Below are 27,333 nucleotides of genomic sequence, written 5' to 3'. Positions count from 1 at the left end.
AGCCAAACTGTGGAAGGAGCCAAGATGCCTTTCTCTAGATGAATGAATAAAGAAGATGAGAGTGTCTTGTCTTATTCCTGATCTTAAAGAAAACTTTCAGCTTCTAGCTGTTGAGTATGATAGCTGTGGGCTTCTCATATATGGCCTTTATTATGCAGATCTTTATTTATTCTATATCTAATTCATTGAGAGTTTTTAAGGTGAAAGTGTTGAATTTTGTCAAGTGCTTTTTCTGAATCTACTGAGAGATGATTTTCAGAGAAAATCATTCTGTTAACATGATATATCATATCTATTGATTTGCGTATGTTGAAATATCCTTGCATCCCCAGCATAAATCCCATTTGATGATGGTGTATGATCCATTTAACATGCTATTGAACCTGGTTTGCCAGTATTTTGTTGAGGACTTTTCTATCTACGTTCATCTGGGATATTGGTCTATAATTTTTTTAGTGTCCTTCTCTGGCTTTTGATATCAGAGTAATACTGGCTTTGTAAAATTAATTTGAAAGCTTTTCCTCCTCTTCAATTTGCTGGAATAGCTTGAGAAGATCTGGCATTAATTCTTCTTTAAACATTTGGTAGATTTCACCAGTAAAGCCATCTATATGGACCTGGGCTTTTCTTTGCTAGGAGATTTTTGATTACTGATTCAATCTCCTTACTTATTATTGGTCTGTTCAGATTTTCTCTTTCTTCTTGATTCAGTCTTGGTAGGTTGTCTCTTTCTAGGAATTTATCCATTTTTTCTAGGTTATACAACTTGTTGGCATATAATCTTTCAGGCTCTTGTGAATGTTTTTCTGTAGTATCAGTTATAATGTCTTTTTCATTTCTCTTTTTTTCTTCATTAGTTAAAAGTTGGTTAATCTTTTTAAAAAACCAAATCAGTTTCATTCATCTTTTCTATTATTTTTGTAGTCTACTTCTCTTATTTCGATTCTGAATAATCTTTTTTTTTAAAGATTTTATTTTATTTATTTGTCAGAGAGAGAGAGTACACACATGCAGGCAGAGAGGCAGGCAGAGAGAGAGGAGGAAGCAGGCTCCCTGCTGAGCAAGGATGCGGGGCTCCATCCCAGGACCCCAGGATCATGACCTGAGCCGAAGGCAGTGGCTTAATCAACTGAGCCACCCAGGCGTCCCTCAATTCTGAATAATCTTTGTTATTTCCTTCCTTATACTGAATTTTGGCTTAGCTTGCTCTTTTTCTAGTTCCTTGAGGTTATAAAGTTAGGTTATTTGAGATCTTAATTTTTTCTTAATGTAGGCATTTATTCCTATAAATTTCTTTCTTGAACAGCTTTTGCTGTATCCTATAAGTTCTGGTATATTGCCCTTCCATTTCATATATTTCAAGATTTTTAAAAATTTAATTTAATTTTTTCAGTGTTCTAAGATTCATTGTTTATGCACCACACCCAGTGGTCCGTGCAATACGTGCCCTCCATAATACCCACAACCAGGCTCACCCATCCACCCACACCCTTCCCTTCCAAAACCCTCAGTTTGTTTCTTAAAGTCCACAGTCTCTCATGGTTTGTCTCCCCCTCCTATTTCCCCCAATTCGCTTTTCCTTTAAAATTTCCCTTCTGATTTCCTCTTCGACCCATTGGTTGTTCAGGTGCATGTTGTTTTATTCCACAAATTTGTGAATTTCCCCATTTTCTTCCCATTGTTGATACTAATTTCAAACCACTGTGGTTGGAAAAGATACTTTTTTTTAAAAATATTTTATTTATTTGACAGAGAGAAATCACAACTAGGCAGAGAGGCAGGCAGAGAGAGAGGAGGAAGCAGGCTCCCTGCGGAACAGAGAGCCGGACGTGGGGCTCGATCCCAGGACCCTGGGATCATGACCTGAGCCGAAGGCAGAGGCTTTAACCCACTGAGCCACCCAGGCGCCCCCTGGAAAAGATACTTAATATGATTTCAGTCTCCTTAAACTCATTAAGACTTGCCTTGTGACCTAACATATGTTGTATCATGGAGAATGTTCAGTATATACTTGAGAGGAATGTGTATTCTGCTGCTATTGGATAGCATGTTTTATACAAATATGTTAGGTCTATCTGGTCTAAAGCCTAGTTCAAATTCAATATTTTCTTATTGATTTTCTTGATGTCTTGATGATATATCTATTGTTGAATGATATGTTGATGATATATCTGTTGTTGAAAGTGAGGGTATTTAAGTCCCCTACTATTTTTGCATTGCTAGCTCTATTTCTTCCCAGATCTATAAATGTGTAATATTATTAGGGTGCTCCAATATTGGATGCATGGATGCATATACATTTTCAACTATTATATCCTCTTGATGAAATGATCCCTTTATCATTATCTAATGACCTTCTTGGTCTCTTGTGTTTCCATGACTGAAATCTTAATAATTTCTTACAAGGGGCATTATACACATTTAGATTTTACCTCTTTCAATATCATCCATGGGAGATGTTGGGGACATTTTGTCTTCAGATGGAGAATGTTTCACAAGATTAGGAGTCCTAGCTGAATTTCGCATTTGTTGCTGCTGTTGTTCTATACGATACTGAATTTTACTACTTCCTTCAACTCTGGAATTAAGAATATCAAAGCTCAATACAAGGATGATAGAAATTTAACAACCTCAACTTACAAAGTTACTAGAATTAACCACTATTCTTTTCCCTAAAGATCCTTAAAATGACACTCAAAATTAAAACATTAGTTTAGTTCATTATTTAACAACTATTTATTGGGCCCTGCTGTATGCATGATATACACACAGATCCAGTGGGGGATACAAATGTAAATAAAAAACAAGCTGACTACTCAAAATTGAAAAAATAAGATATACACAAATTACAAAGATAAACAGAAATTATACATAAGTGTATAACAAATACAACATATCCCCTAAATTCTAAAATTATCATTTCTGTTAAAATCAATTCACTTTCACATTTTTCACTCCCAACTTTAAGACATGTTACTAAAAGAGATTCATACACTTTCTTTTGAATATTTTTAAGAGATAGGTATATAATATAATTATGCTTGACTTCTGTATCTTCCATTTCCAGTCACCGAATCCTATCAGTTCTACCTTCACAGAGTATTTAGAACCTCACTATTCTCTTCATTCCTACTTTCAAAAATCATGGTTTATGTATTTTTCTGTTTAACACATTGTTTCATTCTACCCAACTTTGTTTGGTGGATTAATGTTTCAAAAAAAGGTAAGCAAGTCAATTTCCTTATATCAGGGCACAGAAACAAATGTCTGCTCTATTCAAACAGGTCTTACTCACTGGCTCCAAATAAGTCAGATATATTCCTGTCTTCAAGTTTTGCCTACAACTTCATGTTCTCTCTGATCAATAAAATATTTTCTCTTTCCTACTAATAAAATATTGGTTTTATTTCCTACCAATAAAATATTTTCTCTTTCCTACTAATAAAAATTACTGGGGCAGGGAGGTGATAATAAAAACAGACCTTCTTAGGGTCCTTCTTTGATCTGAAGTTGGATTTGGGAACTCATATTTAACAAGCACCCATATTAATTCTTATCATAAAGTATGTTTGGGGGGGGAAAGTCCCAAATCTTTTTTCTTTTTTAAAAAAGTTTTTATTTAAATTCTAGTTAGTTAACATACCGTGTAATATTAGTTATAGGTGTAGAATTTAGTGATTCACCACTTATATACAACATTCAGTGCTCATCACAAGTGCCCTCCTTAATTCCCACCACCCATTTAATCCTTCCTTCCACCCACCTCCTGCGTGGTAACCATCAGTTTGTTCTCTATGGTTAAGGGTATGTTTCTTGGTTGTCCCTCTCTCTTTTTTTCACCTATAATTGTTTTGTTTCTTAAATTCCACATATGAATGAAATCATATATTATTTGTCTCTCTCTGACTGACTGTTTCACTTAGCACAACACTCTCCAGCTCCATCCAAGGGTCGTTGCAAATGGCAAGATTTCATTCTTTTTTATGGTTGGGTAATATTCCATTGTGTATATACATATACCACATCTTCTTTATCTATTCATCAATTGGTGGACATTTGGGCTGTTTTCATATTTTGGCTATTTCTTGATAATGCTGTTATAAACATCAGGGTGCATGTCTCCCTTCGAATTCTTAATTCGACTCAAGACATCAGTAAGGACTCCCTAAATGCTCTAATAAATGATAACTTCTCCATCCCCTTAAGTTCTAGAACAATTTTTGTCTATGCTATTTTTATGGCTTTTAGTGTATGTTCCTTATATTGCATGATAATGCACCACATGTTTACAAATAAGAATTTGAGATGGCTATATTCTTACTGACTTTTTAAATAGAATTATCTGTTAATCCAGTTAAAATGCAGACATTTTAAGGTTAGTATTTGTATAAGAAATTGTTCTTTTCCTAGTGTCTTAAATGTTCTAGGTGCTTAATAAATTTTTACTAGTGAAGATGAAATTATTTTGCAAAGTATATAATGGCTCTTTCCAGTCCGATTCTATGAAAACTCTTACAATAAAATAAATGTAGACCTCCACATACAGAAAACATTCAGAAACAAAAAAGCTTTTATATGTCATAGAAGAAGGGGTAAAAGTCTTTGGCTAAGGATCTCTACCAAATTTAAACTTGGAAAAAGATTAAAACATTTCTGTACCATACAGAAATAATCCTTGCATAATAATGTAACTTGGTCCAATAATTTCTTTCATTGACATTTCCTTAGCAATTTATTTGTTGATAAAGTAATTTGTTTCATTAACCACATACCTTGTTTTTTTTACAGTGATGTTACTGCTGAGTTTTTCTAGTCGACATTCTCCAGTGTCATGGTTAATAATTAAAATGCATTCTTTTAAGTAAGGTTTCTTTGAACCTTTGAAAACAGTTACTGGTGGAGTTGAACCCTGTTTAAAAAGTTAATTACCATTACTTGAAATTTATCACAGAAATTCAGTTGGGAGAGCCTTTTAAATCTTCTGTGTTTCTCAATCTATGTTACACCTCAAGTCATGTAACTTTCTAAGTCTATTAGTTGGACAACAAGGATTCATAGTAAAAAAGACAGAGATGAAGCAAAGCTGTGGTCTCAAACCTGCAATCACTGAAGAAAGGGAATAGAAGAAGTACTTGCCCTAAGTCATTAAAGATTTGTTTCATTGGTCTACAACAGGCAATTGGGATTCAATTTTAATGTAACCAATACTTTTTACAGATAAGGGAACAGAAGCCCTGAATGATATTTCCTACCCATTCTCTTCTTCCTGTATAAGCTTAGTTTTTCAAATGAGATATTTTCTTAAAACAGCACTTACCTATGCAGATTACCTGTTAGGCTAAACCTCACTATTAATTTTGGCATCATTAAGACTGGGACAACTGGATACACTTCATGATGCAATATAAAAGTAAACAGCCTCACCTATAAAGTATTCTTGCCTAAACACACACACACACACACACACACACACACACACACACACACCAACACATACACACCCTCAATCTCTCATTAAGCCTTTAGATATAACTATCAGTTTACAGCAAATACAAGGAATAGTGAAAGAAATGAGTAGGAAAAACAAAAACAAAACTGGCGGCATCACGTTACCTGATTTCAAGCTTTACTACAAAGCTGTGATCACCAAGACAGCATGGTACTGGCATAAAAACAGACACATAGACCAGTGGAACAGAGTAGAGAGCCCAGATATGGACCCTCAACTCTATGGTCAAATAATCTTTGACAAAACAGGAAAAAATATACAGTGGAAAAAAGACAGTCTCTTCCATAAATGGTGCTGGGAAAACTAGACAGTTATATGTAGAAGAATGAAACTCGACCATTCTCTTACACCGTACACAAAGATAAACTTGAAATGGGTAAAAGACCTCAATGTGAGACAGGAATCTATCAGAATCCTAGAGGAGAACATAGGCAGTAACCTCTTCGATATCAGCCACAGCAACTTCCTTCAAGACATGTTTCCAAAGGCAAAGGAAACAAAAGCGAATATGAACTTCTGGGACTCCATCAAGATCAAAAGCTTCTTTGAGGGAAATTGGAAGGGGAGGCGAACCATAAGAGACTATGGACTCTGAAAAACAACCTGAGGGTTTTGAAGGGGCGGGGGTGGGATGTTGGGGGAACCAGGTGGTGGGTAATAGGGAGGGCACGTATTGCATGGAGCACTGGGTGTTGTGCAAAAACAATGAATACTGTTATGCTGAAAAAATAAATTAATTAATTTTAAAAAAAAGATCAAAAGCTTCTGCACAGCAAGAGAAACAGTACAAAACAAAGAGGCAACCCATGGAATGGGAGAAGATATTTGCAAATGACAGTACAGACAAAAGGTTGATATCCAGGATCTATAAAGAACTCCTCAAACTCAACACACACAAAACAGATAATCATATCAAAAAATGGGCAGAAGAGACTATGGACTCTGAAAAACAACCTGAGGGTTTTGAAGGGTCAGGGGTGGGAGGTTGGGGCAACCTGAGGGTTTTGAAGGGTCAGGGGTGGGAGGTTGGGGCAACCTGAGGGTTTTGAAGGGTCAGGGGTGGGAGGTTGGGGAACAGGTGGTGGGTAATAGGGAGGGCACGTTTTGCATGGAGCACTGGGTGTTGTGCAAAAAGAATGAATACTGTTACGCTGAAAAAATAAATAAAATGGGGAAAAAAAAGGGCAGAAAATATGAACAGACACTTCTCCAATGAAGACATACAAATGGCTATCAGACACATGAAAAAATGCTCATCATCACTAGCCATCAGGGAGATTCAAATTAAAACCACATTGAGATACCACCTGACACCAGTTAGAATGGCCAAAATTAGCAAGACAGGAAACAACATTTGTTGGAGAGGATGTGGAGAGGAACCCTCTTACACTGTTGGTGGGAATGCAAGTTGGTGCAGCCACTTTAGAGAACAGTGTGGAGATTCCTGAAGAAATTAAAAATAGAGCTTCCCTATGACCCTGCAATTGCACTACTGAACATTTACCCCAAAGATACAGATGTAGTGAAAAGATGGGACATCTGTACTCCAATGTTTATAGCAGCAATGGCCACGGTCGCCAAACTGTGGAAAGAACCAAGATGCCCTTCAACGGATGAATGGATAAGGAAGATGTGGTCCATATGCACGATGGAGTATTATGCCTCCATCAGAAAGGATGAATACCCAACTTTTGTAGCAACATGGACGGGACTGGGAGAGATTATGCTGAGTGAAATAAGTCAAGCAGAGAGAGTCAATTATCATATGGTTTCACTTATTTGTGGAGCATAACAAATAACATGGAGGACATGGGGAGATAGAGAGGAGAAGGGAGTTGAGGGAAATTGGAAGGGGAGATGAACCATGAGAGACTATGGACTCTGAAAAACAACCAGAGGGTTTTGAAGGGGCGGAGGGTGGGAGGTTGGGGGAACCAGGTGGTGGGTAATAGGGAGGGTATGTATTGCATGGAGCTCTGGGTGTGGTGCAAAAACAATGAATACTGTTACGCTGAAAAGAAATTAAAAAAAAAAAAAAGAAAGAAAGAAATGAGTAGGATACCCCTAAACAGCAATTCAAGGACTCAAATTACAGTTAATGAGATTTGTGCAATGTTCTTCTTTACGATATTTGTATTCCTACTTAGGATAGATCTTAAAATTATAATACATTATTGCACGTTGAGTTCCTGAACATTAAAGGACTGGATTATGATTTCTTTTCTTGCTCCTAGCACCTGAAGTACCAAGCCCTTCACAAATACAAATACTAAATGGATATTGAATATGAACAATCTGAACATTTTGATCCTAAGTAACAAGTTAAATAAAGTTTTCATCATCTCTATACCTGTCTTCCACACTTTGAACAAGTTTTTAAAAAGCAAAGCTTTTTTATTAAATTGAGTACCCTTCCTATCTTAAACTTTAATTACTGCCTATTCCCTTATTCTATACCCCAAGAAAGTAGTATTAAAGTATTAAACTACCAAGAAACTCCCAAGCATATGAGCTGTCTTTGCCTCTAAATTAACTATTGTCAGCAAATGAAATTTAAATCAGAGGCAGCCTGAAAGATAAAGACTCAGCCACCACAGAACTAGGGATGGAGGGCTCCAGGAAAAGGAAAGAGCAAGTGCAAAAGATCTGAGGCCAGAAAGATGAAGGGAGAGCAAAGGGGTGTGGGAAAGGTAGATGAGCTTGGGCAGATGGATGAGTGTTAGATCCTGCAGGCCTTGCTGGCTGTGGGGCGGGTTTGAGATTTTTTTTTTTTCTGTAAGTCATAAGAAGCATTTGCAGAAGAGTGACCATTCATTCATTCATTCATTCATTCACTTATAGCATGCAAGAGCACACACAAGCAAGGGGAGGGGCAAAGGGAGAAGAAGAAAGAGAATCCTAAGCAGGCTTCATGTCCAGCATGGAGCCCAGCATGGAACTGGATCTCAGGACCCCGAGATCATGACCTAAGCCAAAATCAAAAGTCTGATGCTCAACCAAATGAACTGCCCAGGTGTCCCCAGAATTAACCTTTTAAAAAGATTGCCTTGTATAAATGTATGTGAACATCTACAGAGTACTAGACAGTGTTCCAAGTGTTCTATATGTACAACATTAAACTCATTCACTCCTCAAAAACAAACCAATCAACAAACAAAAAAATTACTGAATACATCCAATCATCTCCATATTTACTATTATTACCCAACTTCATAATGCAATCATCATCTCACCTCGGTTCCTATTCTCCTCCCTACTGTCCTTTCAGTTTTGTCCCCCATCTGCTGACAGGGAAATCTGATCATGCCTGATTATGAATACCAGGAAAGGAAATTAATCAGTAATGGAAGGGGAAAATACCACTGTACTCCCAAATAGGAGGACGGAAAAAGAAAGAAGAGATGCTTAATGAAACTAATTTTAAAAATGAGGGAAAAACTAAAATAACTAATAAATATACCAAAGATGATAGATGTAAAAATCAGGCACATCAGCTTTGAACTAAATGTGGATAGAATTCTTTTAATAAAAACAGGAAGTGTCGAACTCGGTTTAAAAATGAAACAGAATAGGGGCGCCTGGGTGGCTCAGTGGGTTAAAGCCTCTGCCTTCGGCTCAGGTCATGATCTCAGGGTCCTGGGATCGAGCCCCACATCGGGCTCTCTGCTCAGCAGGGAGCCTGCTTCCTCCTCTCTCTCTGCCTGCCTCTCTGCCTAGTTGTGATTTCTCTCTGTCAAATAAATAAAATTTAAAAAAAAAAATGAGGGGTGCCTGGGTGGCTCAGAGGGTTAAGCCTCGGCCTTCAGTCCAGGTCATGATCTCAAGGTCCTGAGATCAAGCCCCGCACCCGGCATCCAGCTCTCTGCTCAGTGGGGAGCCTGCTTCTCCCTCTCTCTCTGCCTGCTTCTCTGCCTACTTGTGATCTCTGTCAAACAAATAAAATCTTAAAAAAATTTTGGGGCGCCTGGGTGGCTCAGTGGGTTAAAGCCTCTTTCTTCGGCTCAGGTCATGATCTCAGGGTCCTGGGATCAAGCCCCACATCGGGCTCTCTGTTCCGCGGGGAGCCTGCTTCCTCCTCTCTCTCTCTGCCTGCCTCTCTGCCTAGTTGTGATTTCTCTCTGTCAAAAAAAAATTAAAAATAAAATAAAAAAAAGAAACAGAATAGGACACGTGGGTGGCTCAGTCTGTTGAGCACCTGACTCCTGGTTTTGGCTAAAGTCATGACCTCAGGTCATGACCTCAGGATTGTGAGATTGAGCCCTGCTTCATGATCCATGCTTAGTGTGGAGTCTTCTTGGGATTCTCTCTTTCCTTCCCCTTCTACCCCTACCCCTACTCATGTGCTCTCTCTCTCTTTCTCAAAAATAAATTCATAAAAAAGGAAACAATATTCTGTTAACAAAAGATATATTTTTAAAAAAAGTCAGCTGAATTAAAAAAACAGACACTGAGATTCCATGAACATGCAAATCAAAAGAAAGGGTGCAATATTAATATTAGACAAGGTACTAAGCTTAAGATCACAAAAACAGGATTAAAAAATATACACAATAAAAGATACAATTCATTTAAAAATATAATTACAATAGGATGTTAAAATAGAACCAGTCCTAAAATAAGCTGAGGTCCCAAGAATGTGGTGGGCTAATTTCTCATTTGAGCTAAATACTCAGTGGACAGAATCAAACAGTTCATCCTGGAAGGGACTTTGCCAAAGAGGGTGGCTTAGAGTGGCATAGTAGCACATCTGACATATAGAACTTCCATAAGTCAACATTTGGGGGCTAAAGTCAAAAGCAGCCCTTAGAGATGCATTTCCTGCATAATAGGAAGTGTAGTTGGAAGTCTGAATTGGACTATTTCAATGAGTCCCACAAAAGGACTCCTCAAGATAGAGACAACACTAAAGAATGCCAAACTTGGACAGCACCAATGACAAATCATAATAAGTTAAGTCTTTTCCCCTCAAAATTTAACATTTTGAAATTTTATAATAGCCAAAAATAGAGAATTATTTGTAAGAAAGAGAGATTTGTAAATTCCCAATATTAATCAGCTTAATAGCCTTCATTTTTATTAGGTTCTTCTACTTGGCATTAACAAAGGAAATCCAGAGGAATGAAAATAAGAAAATCTACGTTATGAAGGAATGGCCAGAAACTGAAGGTACTCTTTTTTTTTGGGTTCGCTTTTGTTTTTTTTTTGTTTTGTTTTGTTTTTATATTTAATTAATTTATTTTTTTCAAGGAAAGCAAACTGAAGTTACTCTTAAAAGTATAGTATAATGAAAGTTCTATTTTATAGGATGACTTCTAGCTTCTAGTCATTTTTACCCAGATGATGAAAGCAAGTTCATAAAGAAAATAGAGAATCTAAATGCCCCAACCAACATTCATTACATTTCCATAAACTTAAGAACACTGAAGAAATGTTAAACCTCCTACTTGTTTAAAGAAATTCTAAAGGGAAGAAAACCCACAAAGTGTATTTGAGAATGTAATTTCTATTCTTATTCACAATTGTTCTAGGACTGTATGGCCAGCAGAAAAAAATATTTGCTTTTCACAGGTGGTAATTTTAACTATTCTCTTTTATTTCAGCTATCTAAAAGGGCTACAGAATAAACTTAAAATTCTTTTGCATTACACATTAAACACTTTTTTTTATCTGATTCCTAAATGCCTTTCCATCTCCCACTATGTTCCTAGTGGACTCCTTCTGATCTAGCCCGAGTGGCTTATATGTAGTTCTTCAAACATAACGGACTTTCTTGTTGCCTTGTCTTAACCCATGTCTTTTTCTTTTCTCTGCCTAAAATGTCTTCCCTCTTTTCTTTACCTGGGTAACTTCCACTCTTCTTCAAGACAGGATACCCTGGCATCTCTTCTTTCTCTGCTGAGTTCTCTTCTGTACTTCTGTAATATTCTGTGTATACCTCTGTGACAGTCCTTACATTTCAATATTTTAATCAGTTATTTCCTGTCTTTCTCGTTAAATGGTAATATTTTTCAGGACACTGACCATGTCTAGTTTTCTGCTGTTCCCAATAGCTACTTAGCACAGGAGTTGCTACACAGAAGGTACGTGCAAATATGGCCCATCTGCCCTTGGTTTCTTTCTCATGCATACATACATGCACACAAATATTGAGACATATACTTTTTGGATGTATCTCTGGTAGACTGGTGAGGGGTATTACTTCTTCCCAAATTATTTCTTTGCTCTTTTAGAAAATTATAGTGTGAAGGTTTGCAAACTTCCTTCTATACTTGTCATTCTCTAAAGAGATATTTCTTTTTTTTTTTAAGATTTTATTTATTTATTTGATAGACGGAAATCACAAGTAAGCAGAGAAGCAGGCAGAGAGAGAGGAGGAAGCAGGCTCCCCGATGAGCAGAGAGCCTGATGTGGGGCTCGATCCCAGGACTCTGGGATCATGACCTGAGCCAAAGGCAAAGGCTTTAACCCACTGAGCCACCCAGGTGCCCTAAAGAGATATTTCGATTGAGATCATAACCAAAAACATGGTGGATGGTAACTCTTGCTTAAAGAAGGATATGTGTGAATGAGAAAGTTTCATTAATAAATGTAAGAACCCCCATCTGCTTGTAAGAGCAAAGCAGTGCAAGGAATGGGGATGGAAGGATTGTTAATTTGAGGGAAAAAAATCTACATGGCAAAGAAGAAACCAGTTAAAGTTTTTTTTCCCACAAACCAATCATCACTTATCAATAATCCTATAACCTGAGACCAGGCTAGTGGTACCAGTTATCAACTTAAGGTTTTTCAATAACTTTTAGAATTAAGGGGATAGTTTAGGTTTTTCTTTAACAAACATCATAAAGCAAAAAGGCCTTTGACTTATTTGTACAAAATTTCCAAACTATTTAGAGATACCAGCTTTTCATAACAGAATAAGGCAAAAGTTTATTCATCCACATATCTGATGGTTGTTCATTCATTCATCAGCCGAATTGGTTGTTCATTTCCTTCAGTTTGTAAGGGAGCAAATGAGAAGTCTTTCCACAAATTTAATTAACTTAGGAATTCTTTCAGAGGCAGCAACTGATACAGTCTGACATAACAGTGGGGTCTCAATAAATAGTGTTGGCTGATAAAAAATAAGATGACTAGAAGACTAGAGGATAGAGAGCTTGCTCGCTCTACCTCCAATCACAACAAATCATCTCATAAATGCAAAAGAGAATGTCGATGAATTAGCACAAAATAATTTCTGTTAAAAAATTCAACAGGGGCCCCTGGGTGGCTCAGTGGGTTAAAGCCTCTGCCTTCGGCTCAGGTCAAGATCCCAGGGTCCTGGGATCGAGCCCCACATGGGGCTCTCTGCCCAGCAGGGAGCCTGCTTCCATTCCTCTCTCTCTGCCTGCCTCTCTGCCTACTTGTGATCTCTGTCTGTCAAATAAATAAATAAAATCTTAAAAAAAAAAATTCAACAAAACAGAGAAAAAAATCTCAGTCCAGTGCTTTCTCTGTAGGTTAAAATATAAAGTTACAGTCTTTGTGTTCTCTGAGAATAGCTCAAGTCAGTATAAAAGAAAAAAAAGAAACAAGTTGAATGCAAAGACATTTCTAACTCAAAAACTGAGAAAACTAGAGCAACAGTTAATTTGTCTATTTATGTAAATAGTATTTGGAAACGTCTGGAAATTTTTTAAGTGGACAAAACTTTGGCTAAAGCCTCCCTGACCTAGTGTCTTTTTTTCTAATTGATTCCCCAAACGATTGCTAAAATCACTCTAAAGGCAAAAATCTAACCATGTTACTACTCTCCTCAGAAATCTCTAATGGTACTGTAATACCTATGGAATAAAGTGTAAATTCTACATTAGAAGATGATACATTTGGGCGCCTGGGTGGCTCAGTGGTTTAAGCCGCTGCCTTCGGCTCAGGTCATGATCTCAGGGTCCTGGGATCGAGTCCCGCATCGGGCTCTCTGCTCGGCAGGGAGCCTGCTTCCCTCTCACTCTCTCTGCCTGCCTCTCTGCCTACTTATGATCTCTCTCTGTCAAATAAATAAATAAAATCTTTAAAAAAAAAAAAAAAGAAGATGATACATTTTTCACAGTCTGATCCCAATTCATCTTTCCAGAGACTACTTCTATCAATCATTTTTCGTAATTCTGTTATTTATTTACTACATTAATTCATTTATTCCACAAACTTCTTGTTCTTTCTCTATTAGAGCCATTTACATACTGTTCCTTCTGCCTAGAATAGTCTACTCCCTTTCTGCCTGATGAGATTCTACTTGTCCTTCAAGGCTCAGCTCAAATAGCATCTGCCTTGTGAAGCCTTTTAAGATTCCACCAGGCAGAGTATTTGAATCAACGGATGTACTTGCACAGAATTTTGTACATGCTCTAATATATACCATTAGACATCTGTGTGTCCTGCTATAACAGATTAGGACTAGAAGGCTGGCAATATGCTATGATTCCTAGTTTAGAGTACAAAATCTGGTTCATAATACTAGTTTAATAAGTATATGTTTAGACCTCTAAGTGTTTCAGATCATTTGAAATGATAGTTCTTAAAACTTATTAAATAGATCAAAGTATGTTTAAAAAGTATTTTCAGATTGCTTTACCTAAAATGGCTTAGAAAAGTTGTTTGTTTTTTTTTTTTGCTTTGGTGTACTTGTTAATTACTTCAACTACCACTACATGAATTGTGCAATTATTTTCATTTGAATTTAGTAAAAATCCTGCAAAAAGATACTTTCAGTCTGAATATATACAAATACTCACTTCTATATTGGGCAGAGTTATTGTCACCTGTTCACCTTTGCCGACTTCAAGCTCCCCTTCACAGGAAGTGTCAATAGAAGCAGGTTTGAAATCATCTAAAAGTAGAGACAGATATGGTTTTTTATAAAATGGAACAATAGCTGGGTACCCGGATATTAAAAATATGAACATGTTTCAGCATGATAAGTCACTTTGCAACAGCCAGTAATTAAAATGGTTTTAGAAGAGTCTTCATATTACATACAAAAATCCAATCTACTTTATTTCCGTATGTATAATTCTGAGAAAAAAAGAAACAGCTAAACTCTAAAATAGTATTCCTCAAACCATGCTCCTTCTGAATCCTGTTTAGGTCAAGATAAACTAGACTAAGATGTTCCACTGCTAAAAAAAAACATAACGTCTGTGTTTTCACAATTTGGTTAAAAACTAGTACCAGTAGAATGTTTTCAATTTTCAGTCTTTTCCTCCTGTAATTTTTCTTAAGCCGTCTTGGGTGTCTGTTATCACTTGTCTTCTGTCCCAGCAGAATACATAATTAATGAATACATGGAAAACACATAGTCATGGGAAAACTTAAGAAAAAGCAATCATTGAGCTAACAGTTTGAGTTTTTCATGAATCCTATCATTAAAGGATATGTAAATTTAACCAAATCTTCAGAAGAACTTAAAATGGGTTTTCATTTTGAATAAAATCATAATTCAAATGTTATTAAAATATATTATTCAGAAGGAATGTAAGGTGCTCAGATATTTCATATACTGAACAAGTTTATAAACCTCTAAGATATGGGAGCAACTTAAAAGTAATTCACATCAATTCATATAAATGACTGATAATTCTGATATAGAACTCCTCAGGTAAAATATATTTTTTCCAGGTTAACTCTTTATTAAAATATAGCATACATGCAAGCTTGAACATGAGTCATGAGCTTGATGAATTTTCACAAAGTGACACATATGTAATCAGAAACAAGATCAAGAAGCAGAACATTACCAGTCCCTGAAAGGCCTCCCCCAATTACCCCTACCTCAAGAGACAGATCTTCATATTAACAGGGAAGCCAAAGACAAAAAGGCTAAATCCAAAGTACTGAACATGTATTAGAATTTAGGGAACTATAATAGGTAGATCATGGGAAAAGAGAATATTCCAGTGTTCATCAAATTATCTTCTTTGAATAAACAAAATCTGGCCCTGCTTCCCAACAGTAATTATAATCACTAATATTTATAGAACACTTAATTCCTGCCAGGCATCTTGCTTAACATTTCATATTGAATTCTTATAACGACTCTAAGAAATGAAATCCATTCTTAACTTCCCTAAGCACATATGAATATAAACAATTCACACTAAGTATTCTTTATGATTTATTCTTTATGTTGCCTTATTCAAAACTGAATACATGCAATATCTCTTAAAACCTTGATGCTTATTTCTAGATTTTAAGAAACAGATAAAAAATAAAATAAGAAACATGGAAAATGTGAAAGAATTTGATTTACAGTGTATCCTTAAGTAGTACCACTGAGGATAAAGACTGAAAATAAATTGGGTAGTTAGTAGCAGTAAGGTAATGAGAAAGTTAAAAAATTATTTTATAATTTAGGTGTTAAGTCTTAGATGCTTAAAAGAAGTTCTAGAGAATTAAGTGTTAATATCCACTGATTAAAAGACAACAATATTTAAGAAAACAAATTAGAACTGAGCCTTTAGTATCACAGGAATAAAGAGAAAGTAGAAAGCAGAAGGCAGGAAAATCCAAGAGAATAAACAAAGATACAAAAGTAAATATTAATAACAGCTATTACTTATATAATTACTTATATATATTTTTTAAATTTCCTTAATAACTTTTATCTCAAAGATTCACAAAAATTCTTAAAGTAGTGAATATCCCCATCTTACAGAGAAGGCAGAGGATGGTGGGAGAAATTAAGTCCCTTGCCCAAGATCATATAATTCATATTGGCTAAAGCTAGAATAAGGAACCATAAATTTAGTAGACTAAAAAGATAAGAGGTTAATCAACAACCTTTGATATCAGCCTTATTTTTTTTTAAGATTTTATTTACTTACTAGAGGGAGAGAGGGCGCGCACATGAGTGCACACACAAGGGGACAGGAGCAGGGAGAGAGAGAGGATACTTCCCACTGAGTGGGGAGCCCCACATAGGGCTCCATCCCAGGACCCCGGGATCATGACCTGACCCAAAGGCAGACACTTAACCAACTGAGCCACCCATGTGCCCTTGATTATTGATATCAATGTTTATGGAGAAAAAGGTAAGCTCAGTTTGAGCTAGTAAATATCATTTGAAACCTTAAAGTGAAAACTTCATTTTGTAAGGATGTATACAGAATAAATGAAGTAAATACCACTTAGAATATTTTTAATATAAGTAATTTATCATCATGACCTATAGGGGTACCCAGTAACAGCCTTTGTTTGTCTTAAAGTGTCCACAACTTTCTAATTTTAACTATCCTTCAAGGTTCTGCTCACCAATGTATGTATTCCTGTAAATGTTCCTCTATCTTCTTCATCACTCACATCTAATCACTGTGTCTTTTTCTATAATATCTTTCAGAGCCATCTCCTTCTATTATTGCTGAGGGCAAACTAGTTTTCAATCAACAAAAAGCTAAACTATTAAAGTACCTATAGCTTGCCCATCTGCTTTTCTGTTTTTGGTCTTAGAATGTGAATCTTGTGGTGGGTATTAAGGAGAGCATGTACTGCATGGAGCACTGGATGTGATACATAAACAATGAATCTTGGAACACTGAAAAAAATAAAATAAAATTAGGATGTTAAAAAAAAAAAAAAATGTGAGTCTTATTTCAAAAGTCTTCTCTTCCCTAAAGTAGTCGCTGGGTGGAGCTCTTTCCTTACTCTCCACAATCTTTTTTTTTTTTTTTTGGTCCACTTCTTAGCATTTACCATACCACTCATGGAAACCTAACATAAATGACATGGCATTATTTATCTCTTCCTGTACATATCCTGTTGGACTGTAATTATTTTAATGTATAATGCCTCATACTTTTAATTCCTCCTGAATTATGGCTCCTAGCATACTGTCTTTAATATAATGGGAACATATGAGCTCTTTATAATTGACTCTGGTTGATATGTTTATCCTTCTCTGAACTACCTCCAAGGTTATTTTAAGTATAAACTTATTTCAGCTAAATTATGTGCAAAAGGCTTGTTTTCTAAATGTTTCCTGAGGATCAGATTCATCTGTACTTCAAGACTCTCATTTCTTTCGGGTAGATACTGCCATATTCCTTTTTTTTTTTTTATTTTTTATTTATTTCTTATTTTTTTATAAACATATAATGTATTTTATCCCCAGGGGTACAGGTCTGTGAATCACCAGATTTACACACTTCACAACACTCACCATAACACATACCCTCCCCAATGTCCATAACCCCCCTCCCCCTCTCCCAACCCCCCCTCCCCCCAGGAACCTTCAGTTTGTTTTGTGAAATTAAGAGTCACTTATGGTTTGTCTCCCTCCCAATCCCATCTTGTTTCATTTATTCTTCTCCTATCTCCTTAACCCCCCATGTTGCATCTCCACGTCCTCATATCAGGGAGATCATATGATAGTTGTCTTTCTCTGATTGACTTATTTCACTAAGCATGATACCCTCTAGTTCAATCCACGTCGTCACAAATGCCATATTCCTTTTGTACTTTTCACTAGTACATTTCTGTTCTCATAAAGGGCACCCAAACTTAATATTTGACAAAAAAAGAATTCTCTATGATATATAGGTAAAACAAAAATGACATCTTAGAGCAAAACCATGGTTCTCCAAGATGCCCTTCAACGGATGAATGGATAAGGAAGATGTGGTCCATATACACAATGGAGTATTATGCCTCCATCAGAAAGGACGAATACCCAACTTTTGTAGCAACATGGACAGGACTGGAAGAAATTATGCTGAGCGAAATAAGTCAAGCAGAGAGAGTCAAGTATCATATGGTCTCACTTATTTGTGGAGCATAACAAATAACATGGAGGACATGGGGAGATGGAGAGGAGAGGGAGTTGAGGGAAACTGGAAGGGGAGATGAACCATGAGAGACTATGGACTCTGAAAAACAACCAGAGGGTTATGAGGGGGCGGCGGGAGGGGGTGGGGTGGGGTGGGAGGTTGAGGAACCAGGTGGTGGGTAATAGGGAGGGCACGTACTGCATGGAGCACTGGGTGTGATGCCAAAACAATGAACACTGTTATGCTGTAAATAAGCAAATAAAAATAAATAAATTAATTTAAAACAAACAAACAAACAAACAAACAAACAAAAAAAAACCATGGTTCTCTGATCGCCCATATTTTTCTGACAGTCACATAAAGGACAACACTGGGAGATATGACTGCATTTAACTACAGCTCAATAATGCTTTAGAGAAGAGGCCAGAAAGGTAACCCAAGGCAGTGAAGCAGACCACTGGGGAACCGTAGTGAATAAACCCAACCTCAAGAAGACAACCAGTTGCTGCCAAGAGGAATACAGGTTTGGTGTGATCAGGTTATCTCTAATTTTTGAAAGAGAAGCTGGTAATCCAGATTTCTGTATAAAATGTCTTGATATTTACACATTTACAACAAATTTATGTTAAAACAACAACTGTGTGGGTGAAACAAAGAATCTCTACTGTCAAATTCAGCTAATAGGCTGTTAATCTATTACCTCTGTTATGGTGTTCAAATACTGATTCTTTTTCTTTATAATATATCATCACTTTTTTAAAGATTTTATTTACTTATTTGACAGAGAGAGAGAGAGACAGCAAGAGAGGGAACACAAGAAAGGGGAATGGAAGAGGCAGAAGTGGGACCCCCCCTGCAGAGCCGGGAGCCTGATGTGGGGTTCCACGCTGATCCCAGGACCCTGGGATCATGACCTGAGCTGGAGGCAGACACTTAACAACTGAGCTACCCAGGCGCCCCAATATATCATCACTTTTGATCTTCACAACAACTCTTTGAAGATTCTCACCCACATTTTACCAATAGGGAACTCCTCTAAAGTAATGAAACCAGTAAAAAATCAAGTCAGGAACTCAAGCCACATACTCCATCTACTCATAAAATATAGCTTTTTTAACTTATATTCAGTTCTTAACTTTTGCATGTATTGGGGGGGTTGTTAGGAGGTGAGGAATAGTCATAAGTCCCTTTGGGAATCTGATGAAAATTATAGATCAGCTATAGATCTTCTCCACAGGAAAAAATATGCATGTGTGAGCATACATATCAAGTACTGTGTAATTTCAAGAGATTCACAAGTCCCTGAAGTCTAGATGTCTATGGGACAACTATAAGAGACAGAAATGTACTCAAAATAGCTGTAGCTTTACTTAATGATAAGGATGAACTTAAAAACAATAAATCAAAACTATTTCAAACCTATTTATATTTCTAATTATTTGCTGTTTGAATAAGTTTTACTTTTTATTACTTTCTATATTTAGATTGTCTTTTATTTACTTTCAAAAAAGTTTTTTTTAAGTATACAACTTTAGAGTTTCAAGTGAACAAAGTATAGACCTAGAATTATAGAATTTGTTGAGTAATCTCATGTTCTCCATATGCTTCCAAATGCCAAATGTATTTTCAAAGCTGCTATAACTCCAGACTACACAGTTTCTTTCTTTCAGTTCTCCTTAGTTTGGAAAACTCACCACTAATTTTACCATTTATTTATTCTCTGTAGATTTCCTTCGTCTATGTTATTTCTTCTTTTTTAATAAGATTTATTTATCTATTTTAGAGAGAGAGAGTGAGGGTGCAGGAGGAGGGATGGGGAAGGGGTGGAGGAGGAGTAGAGAGAGAGAAAATCTCTTGATTTCATGATGGGCTTGATTTCATGATTCTGAGATCATGACCTGAGCCAAATCAAGAGCCTGACGCATAACCAACTGAGCCACCCAGGTGCCCCTATTATTTTCCTCTTTATAGTACAATTATTTATATTATGCTAGAGTAGAAAAACATTTCCTACTTTGAACTTAACGCTTTTTCAGTCAACACTGATCACTTTTCTGACTATTTCAGCTGTAGTGTTACATAATGTCTGTATCTCCATAAAAGAATCACAATTATTATCATAAATTTACTTCCTGGGATAAGAACTAATTCAACTAACTCCAAAACCCATACCCTTTCCAACATACAACATTGATCAGAGAACATTCATTGTAAACATAATTTTAATCCCATTTTCATTAGTGTACTTTCTAACGTTTGCTCACACCAAAACTTAACAATCACTTTTTGGGAAGTACTCCACTTGAAGCCTCAGACGATCTTCCTGTAGTCACTGCCCATGAGTTCATCATTTCGTGTCAGCAAAAGTAGTGTCATTTACAAACTTGTGAATTTCAATGTCTAGTTCCTTATCTAGATATAAATTGTAAAATTAGCATGATCCCAAATTCAAAAGTTATTCTAATGTGTGCTGTTACTCAAACTCTTCCACCCAGTGTAGTATCTGTTGCTAAACATTTAGCTTATCATTTACAGACCATCCCATGACTTCCCTACCACATGCCAGACTGTATTTTTGATAGGTTTTATTGCTAAGCCCTGGTAAATGCTTTTGTAAGTCTAAGTTAATTATATTCATCGGCATTCCTCATACACACATGGATATAACCCTTCAAGAATAATAGTGACTACTTTATTCTCTACCATGCACTGTGCTAGATTGTTTATGCGATTTTATTTAATCCTTAAAAAAAATCTCTGAAATATAGATATTATTGTTACCATTTTCATACAAGAAAACTGAGGCTGAGGGTTTAGAGCATGTTCCAAAAGTTACATTACATACATAGGTGGTGGAGGCCAGAATACATGTCCAGTTTTGTCCAAAGCCTCAGCACATTAGACAGGCATAATTACCCCTGTACATAAGCATAGAATATTATTTTCTCCCAGATTATGCTGACTCAATCCAGTGTTTGTTATAAATTAGATCCACCTGAACGGAAGTAAGATTTCCTGTTCTATGGTTTCCATCCCTTACTCTGAGTCTTTAAGAGTGAGGATCATACGGTAAATGAACCTATCCTCAAGGATAATGATTGTTTTTATTCAAATAAATCTAGAAAGAGTCTGCCTGCTTCAACAAGAATAAAACTGAGGCTAAAACCTTTCTTATGTCTTCCACAGCATTAAGTGTATTCCAACATATGGATTTATTGTGATTGTTATTCCTATGGTTCTTTTGTCTATTTTTGTTGTTGTTTTTTTTTTCATTCTTGTAGCTAGATCAACTGATTCTTGAGCTCTAAAGGCACAATTCCAGCATGTTGAAGTACTTGCAAGGAGCTTTTCAAAGGCTATTTTATATTCTCTTCATTTAGGATTCATGTCCTTAAAAGAGAATATATACCCAAGTCCTTAAAAGAGAATATATACCCAAGTTATATGAAAATATAACAAACATATGAATAAACTTTCATAATCTTTATGATTTGAAAAATTATTAAAAGGGCTACTGCAAATCTGAGAAAGAATAGGAAAGAAGAGATACTATTTGCAACAAAGGCATGGAGAAACCAGGTAAAATCTATATCATACTTTTGGAAAATAGGACTGAAGGAGAGAAACTGCATAGCCAGCACCAACTGTCTCACTGTGGTTAATGTTAGATGACAAATATGGCAAAGCAGAAAAAACAAAGGATGGGGTGCCTGGGTGGCTCAGTCTGTTAGGCAGTCAAGTCTTGATCTCAGGGTTGTGGGGAAAAAAAATGAAAACAAAATAAAAGGACCCTGTTGAAGATCATCTGTTAACAATAATCTACCCTGTTTATTCTACCAACTGGGTGTTAATTTTGCTTAACAAAACCTTTGTATAAAATGCTAATATATCCTTGGAGAGTTAAACCTATTGGTCTTTATAAGTTTACTCTGAGTTACTATAATTAGATTGTCAATAACTTAACTATAAACTTTTAGAGTCTGTTGAGTTTTAAATTGGGTATTTTGATTTAAGCATGGAGCAGTTCAGAGTAAAACCATGGAGATCTCTGCCAGTCTATGCACAGATGACTGACAAAGGTAGAATGAAGAGACACTAAGGAAGAACAAGGCAGGGAAAAGGAAGTGAAAAAATACCTACTTTACAATTTTGACACAGAAAAATAAGAGGTTATGATTCAAAGATCTTAAAGTTTCCTTTCCGCTCTGTAATTCTGAGGGCTACTATGCAAAGAATGAAATGTTTTACATACCAAATCATAGTATGCTATATTTTCCTTCCTGGAATCTATACCATCCAACATTAAAATAAAAGCTCCTTTTTCTAACTCAAGATAACAGAGGGTAATTTATCAAAACTAGTTCCAGAGGACAATGAAAAGGAAATCAAAAGGAGAAATCAAAGGGCAGTAAATAACTTTCTAAAAAAATGAATAACACATCCTCCAGTATTTTGATAATCAGTATTTGATCATTGTCTGAACGAAATTAGGGGTCAAAAGAGATAGAGATTACTGGAACGGTTCAGAATATCTACCCAGGAACACACGAAACAAGAACTCTCAACAGCCAGGGACAGAAAAAGTGAAGAAAAGAGGGAATATTTCCCTACCAGCCTCAAGGCATTCCTTTCCTCCGCATAATAGTTCGGTACTTTGCACTCTTCCATCTGTCACCTTACTATTTCCCTGTCCATCGCTGCATCATCTACCAGTCACGTCTGTCTCCACAGTCACCCCTGAAGGTCTCTTCCAAAAGTTTTCCTTTCTGCTTCTTGGTCTCACTCGAATCTCTCTGCCCAGGGTTTACCCACACCTGCTCAACCCCGGCTCCTTCCACGAAACCCCTGGGACTCCAGGCAGAGCAACGGATAGCGCTGGACACCCCATTCTCCAGCAGAGTAAGGGGGTCTGTGGGAACACAACTCTGAGAGGTTTGTGCCTCCACACCCCCATATCCAGAGTTCCCTCTTACTCCCGGGGACCGCCCTCACTCACAGCGTACGGTGTGGAAGGCGCAGCGCGGCTGCTTCTCAAAACTCTCGCCTAACTTGAGAACCCGCTCGCGACGGTCCACGTGCGAGAGTCCCGCTGCTCCATTCATCATTTTTCTCTGGCTGCGACTTTGCCGTGGCCACCTGCGCTCCCTCCCGTCTGCCACCTCATCCAGAGGCAGCGGCACTTGCACTGGCCGGGGCAGCCAGCAGACTCCGCCCCGCGCCTGACGCGCGCAGCCCCGCCACGCCCCCTCGCTCCGCGGATCCTGGTCCCGCCTCCAGGCGACGCACGCCGCCGCGGGAAGGCCACGCAGCTGAGGTGCTCGGTGGGAGCGGGGACTCCTGGAGGAGAACGCGAAGAGAGGATGAGGTAACCCACCTGAGGTGGCGACTGGGGAAGGAGAGAATCTCGAGGTGCCGGGAAGCCAAGGCCACAGGGTTTCGAGGCCAAGCGCCCCGGGACATAGCCGCTCCTAACGGGAGGATCTGCGTCCTTTCTGTGGAGATCTGTAGTAGAAACTGAGGCCCGGGGAGGGGAGAGAGCGGCGCACAAGGCCCGGTGTCTTGCCCAAGGCCTGGTGCCGTCGAGACTGGGTCTAGAATCCGGAGCGAAGGAGCCCGCGGCCTCGGAGTCTCGGACCTTGGACCTTACTGGAGGCGACGCCGTTACCTGGGCAATCGCCTTATGATCTTTTCCAGAGAAGTTCCTGGTGGTGTTAGGACCGGGACAGGGGACGGGGAGGAAGGGGAGAAAAGATTCGGAGTTAGAAATTAGTTGCAACCAGATTGCATTAGGTAGCCTTCTTTTATTTATTTCCTTCACGGTGATTCTTGGAGGCAGTAACAGGCACGGGCAGGAAGACGAAATTCCCAAAGGATTAAGGCCCAAGTTCCTGCTGTGGCAAAGGGTAATAGCATTAATAATTGAAAAATAATTGTCTTTTTTTTTTTTTCCTGTTTAAAGTTCACGAGTTTCATGGTAAAGATGAGGGAAGTGTTGTATTAGAGGAGAAGCATCCAACAAAAGTTTACAGATGGTCGTCGCAACCGGTGGTTGTTTTTCAGGGTAAGTATGTAATCAGACTCTACTCCCATGCTTTCTTGGCCAAATTTGTCGATTTATTGTTTTAGCCAAGTACATGCATATGTCTCCCTTACTCTATCTGCTTGTTTAAATTCTACTTTTTAATTAAGTATTAAGATTGTTTAGTGTGGTAATTAAATGCTCAGGTTCTGGAGCCAGAATTTTTGTATTTCAACCCCAGCTTCCTACTTTACAGTGTGACTTCATGCAAACTGAAATATGCTCGTCATTAAAATGGAGGGGGGGAGTAATCGTGCTTACTCCTTAGAGTTGTTGAGAGTATTAATTAAATTAATACATGAAAGGATTTAAAACAATTCACAGCACATAGTAAAGTCTTTCCAAATGGTTGTCATTATTGATGTATAACTCCACTGTCTGGCAATATTTTAGAACCATCCTTGGTTCCTGCTTTCTTTTCTAAATCTTGAATTATTCTAAAAAGTAGGAATTGCTATTTGTTTACAGATAAGAAAACTGGTTGAGAGAAGCCCACTCTTCTGACTCTGTGGTTTGTTTTCTTATCATCTCTGTCATCTATTTGGCACTTAAAGTATTTTATATATTTAAGTATTTTATTTTACACATGTGTATAAACATGCATGTATACTTTTTCTTTCCCAACCAGAACATGAACAACAGGGACTCTGTCCCATATAAAATTCTTATGACTGATGCATCTAACATAGTGCCCTACACACGTGTTTGGTGATAGTAGTGTTTCAGTGGTATTTTATTATGTTAACTAGAGGGCAACGACAGTGTTTTAAGCCCATTTTACTTAAAAAAGACTTTCATTTAGAAATCTGAGGTTTCCATATTGTAATAAAAACGAAAGCAGAGAGTCAAGAAATTGAGATACCACCTTACACCAGTTAGAATGGCAAAAATTTATAAGGCAGGAAGCAACAAATGTTGGAGAGGATATGGAGAAAGGGGAACCCTCTTAAACAGTTGCTGGGAATGCAAGTTGGTACAACCACTTTGGAAAACAGTATGGAGGTTCCTCAAAAAGTTTAAAGTAGAGCTACTGTATGACCCAGCAATTGCACTACAGGGTATTTATCCCAAAGATACAGTTGTAGTAAAAAGAAGGGTCATATGCACTCCCAATGTTTGTAACAGCAATGTCCTCAATAGCCAAACTGTGGAAGGAGCCAAGATGCCCTTCCATAGGCAAATGGATAAAGAAGATGTCCATATTTACAATGGAATATTACTCAGCCATCAGAAAGGATAAATACCCACCATTTACATTGACATGGATGGAACTGGAGGGGATTATGCTAAGTGAAATAAGTCAAGCAGAGAAAGTCAGTTATATGGTTTCACTTACTTGTGGAACATAAGGAATAGCGTGGAGGAAATTAGGAGAAGGAAGGGAAGAATGAAGGGGTGTGGAATTAGAGGGGGAAACAAACCATGAGAGACAATGGACTACTGGAAACTGAGGGTTTCAGAGGAGAGAGGAGTGGGGAAATGGGATAGCCTGGTGATGGGTATTAAGGGGGGCACGTATTGTATGGAGCCCTGGGTGTTATATACAAACAATCATGGAACACTACATCAAAAACTAATGATGTACTGTATGGCGACTAACATAACATAATAATAAAAAAAAAGTGAGTTTTGAAATGCCTGTATAGCATGGAGCACTGGGTGTTATATACAAACAATGAATCATGGAACACTATGTCAAAAACTAATGATGTACTGTATGGTGACTAACATACATAATAAAAAAAAAGTGAGTTTTGAAATGCTCAAAGTTCGTACTTTTATTCCCTGCTTCAGCTTATATTTATTAACTACCTACCAGGTATAGGTTAAAGCACTGATCTAGCCCCTGGGTAAATGGCAGTGAATCAAGAGATAAGAAGGCAGCAACCAAGGGTGGTATGAGTTTTACTGTCATGAAACCTACTGGTGTGAATTTTCACCAAAAATGTATTAAAATGAACCAGGTTGTACCAGCCCTGGAATTAAAAAAAAAAAAAATCAGATTAATGAATTAAATAGAGTTCAAAAATGTACCCGAGTGACATTTCAGATTGCTTTGTTTATATCTATTCATGACATATTACTTCAGAAATTTATGACCGCTGTATGTGTTTGTTCTTTTCTACAAATCTATAACCTTATCTAACTTAAAAAATATAGTTAGGTTTCTGTCATACACCGTTCACAAATAAGTGTGTATTGAAAATATAAAGATATAAGTGAATGAAGACAGCACTAAAACTAACCATAAAAACACCAGAAAAAAATTAAGAGACTGTATTTTAGCTTTTAAGGTAGGGAGAACCTTTCTAAGAATGTCACCAAGGTAGATGTCATAGAATAGAAGATTGTTACACTTGAGTACGTGGAAATTGTAAAACTGTGATAGAGACACTATATTTAAACTTAATAAATGACAGACAATGAGAAATTGTTTACAGCCAATATAAAAGGTAAAGGGTTCGGATCCATAACTGAAAAGCTGAAAGTTTCTACAGAAAAAGAAACCAATATATAAATTGTTGAAGGATATGAATAGTAAATATATAAAAGAAGAAGCGGACAGTGAACATGAAATGTGCCTAATTTGTCTAATAATCAAAGCAATACAAATTAAAACAAGATGATGCCATTTTTCATCTAGCAGAAATGTAAAAGATAACAGTATGTATTAAGGAAGGCTTTGTAAAATGAGCACCCTCATGTGTTGCTAGTGGAAATACAAATTGGAACACCCATTTGAAACACATGGGTATGTGGTTTAAATATATTTTGATGCACTCTTACAAAAGAAGCATAGCATAATGCAGCCACTGGAAAGAGTGAGATAACTGTATCTACTCTCTTGGAAAGTTGTATGTCTACTATGCACCAGGAGTGACAACAGGAGCTGTGGTGGGCTTTCTTTGAAATGTTTTCAGAAATTTTTTTTTAAGATTTTATTTATCAAA

General features: G+C 37.1%; 2 protein-coding genes across 2 annotated transcripts in view; one reads left to right on the top strand and one right to left on the bottom strand.

Moving 5' to 3' along the window:
* The window catches only part of EAF2 (ELL associated factor 2), a 45,838-nt gene extending 22,395 nt beyond the window's left edge, over nt 1-23,443 (bottom strand). Inside the window, exons 1-4 of the mRNA XM_046001989.1 lie at nt 23,300-23,443; nt 14,278-14,372; nt 4,773-4,909; nt 2,433-2,578 (exon numbers count right to left, since the gene is read on the bottom strand). Coding sequence (XP_045857945.1) covers nt 2,433-2,578; nt 4,773-4,909; nt 14,278-14,372; nt 23,300-23,408 — 487 coding nt within the window. The 5' untranslated portion in view covers nt 23,409-23,443. The remainder of the gene's footprint in view (nt 1-2,432; nt 2,579-4,772; nt 4,910-14,277; nt 14,373-23,299) is intronic.
* Nucleotides 23,444-23,578: 135 nt separating this feature from the next.
* IQCB1 (IQ motif containing B1) overlaps nt 23,579-27,333 on the top strand; it is a 69,366-nt gene continuing 65,611 nt past the window's right edge. The window contains exons 1-2 of the mRNA XM_046001988.1: nt 23,579-23,668; nt 24,263-24,364. The gene's annotated coding sequence lies outside the window, so the exon portion shown is untranslated. The remainder of the gene's footprint in view (nt 23,669-24,262; nt 24,365-27,333) is intronic.

This window comes from Meles meles, chromosome 4 (genome assembly GCF_922984935.1).
Source record: "Meles meles chromosome 4, mMelMel3.1 paternal haplotype, whole genome shotgun sequence".
Taxonomy (NCBI): Eukaryota; Metazoa; Chordata; class Mammalia; order Carnivora; family Mustelidae; genus Meles; species Meles meles.
The sequence above is the reverse complement of the archived record's forward strand: the minus strand, read 5'-3'. Positions and strand labels throughout refer to the sequence as shown.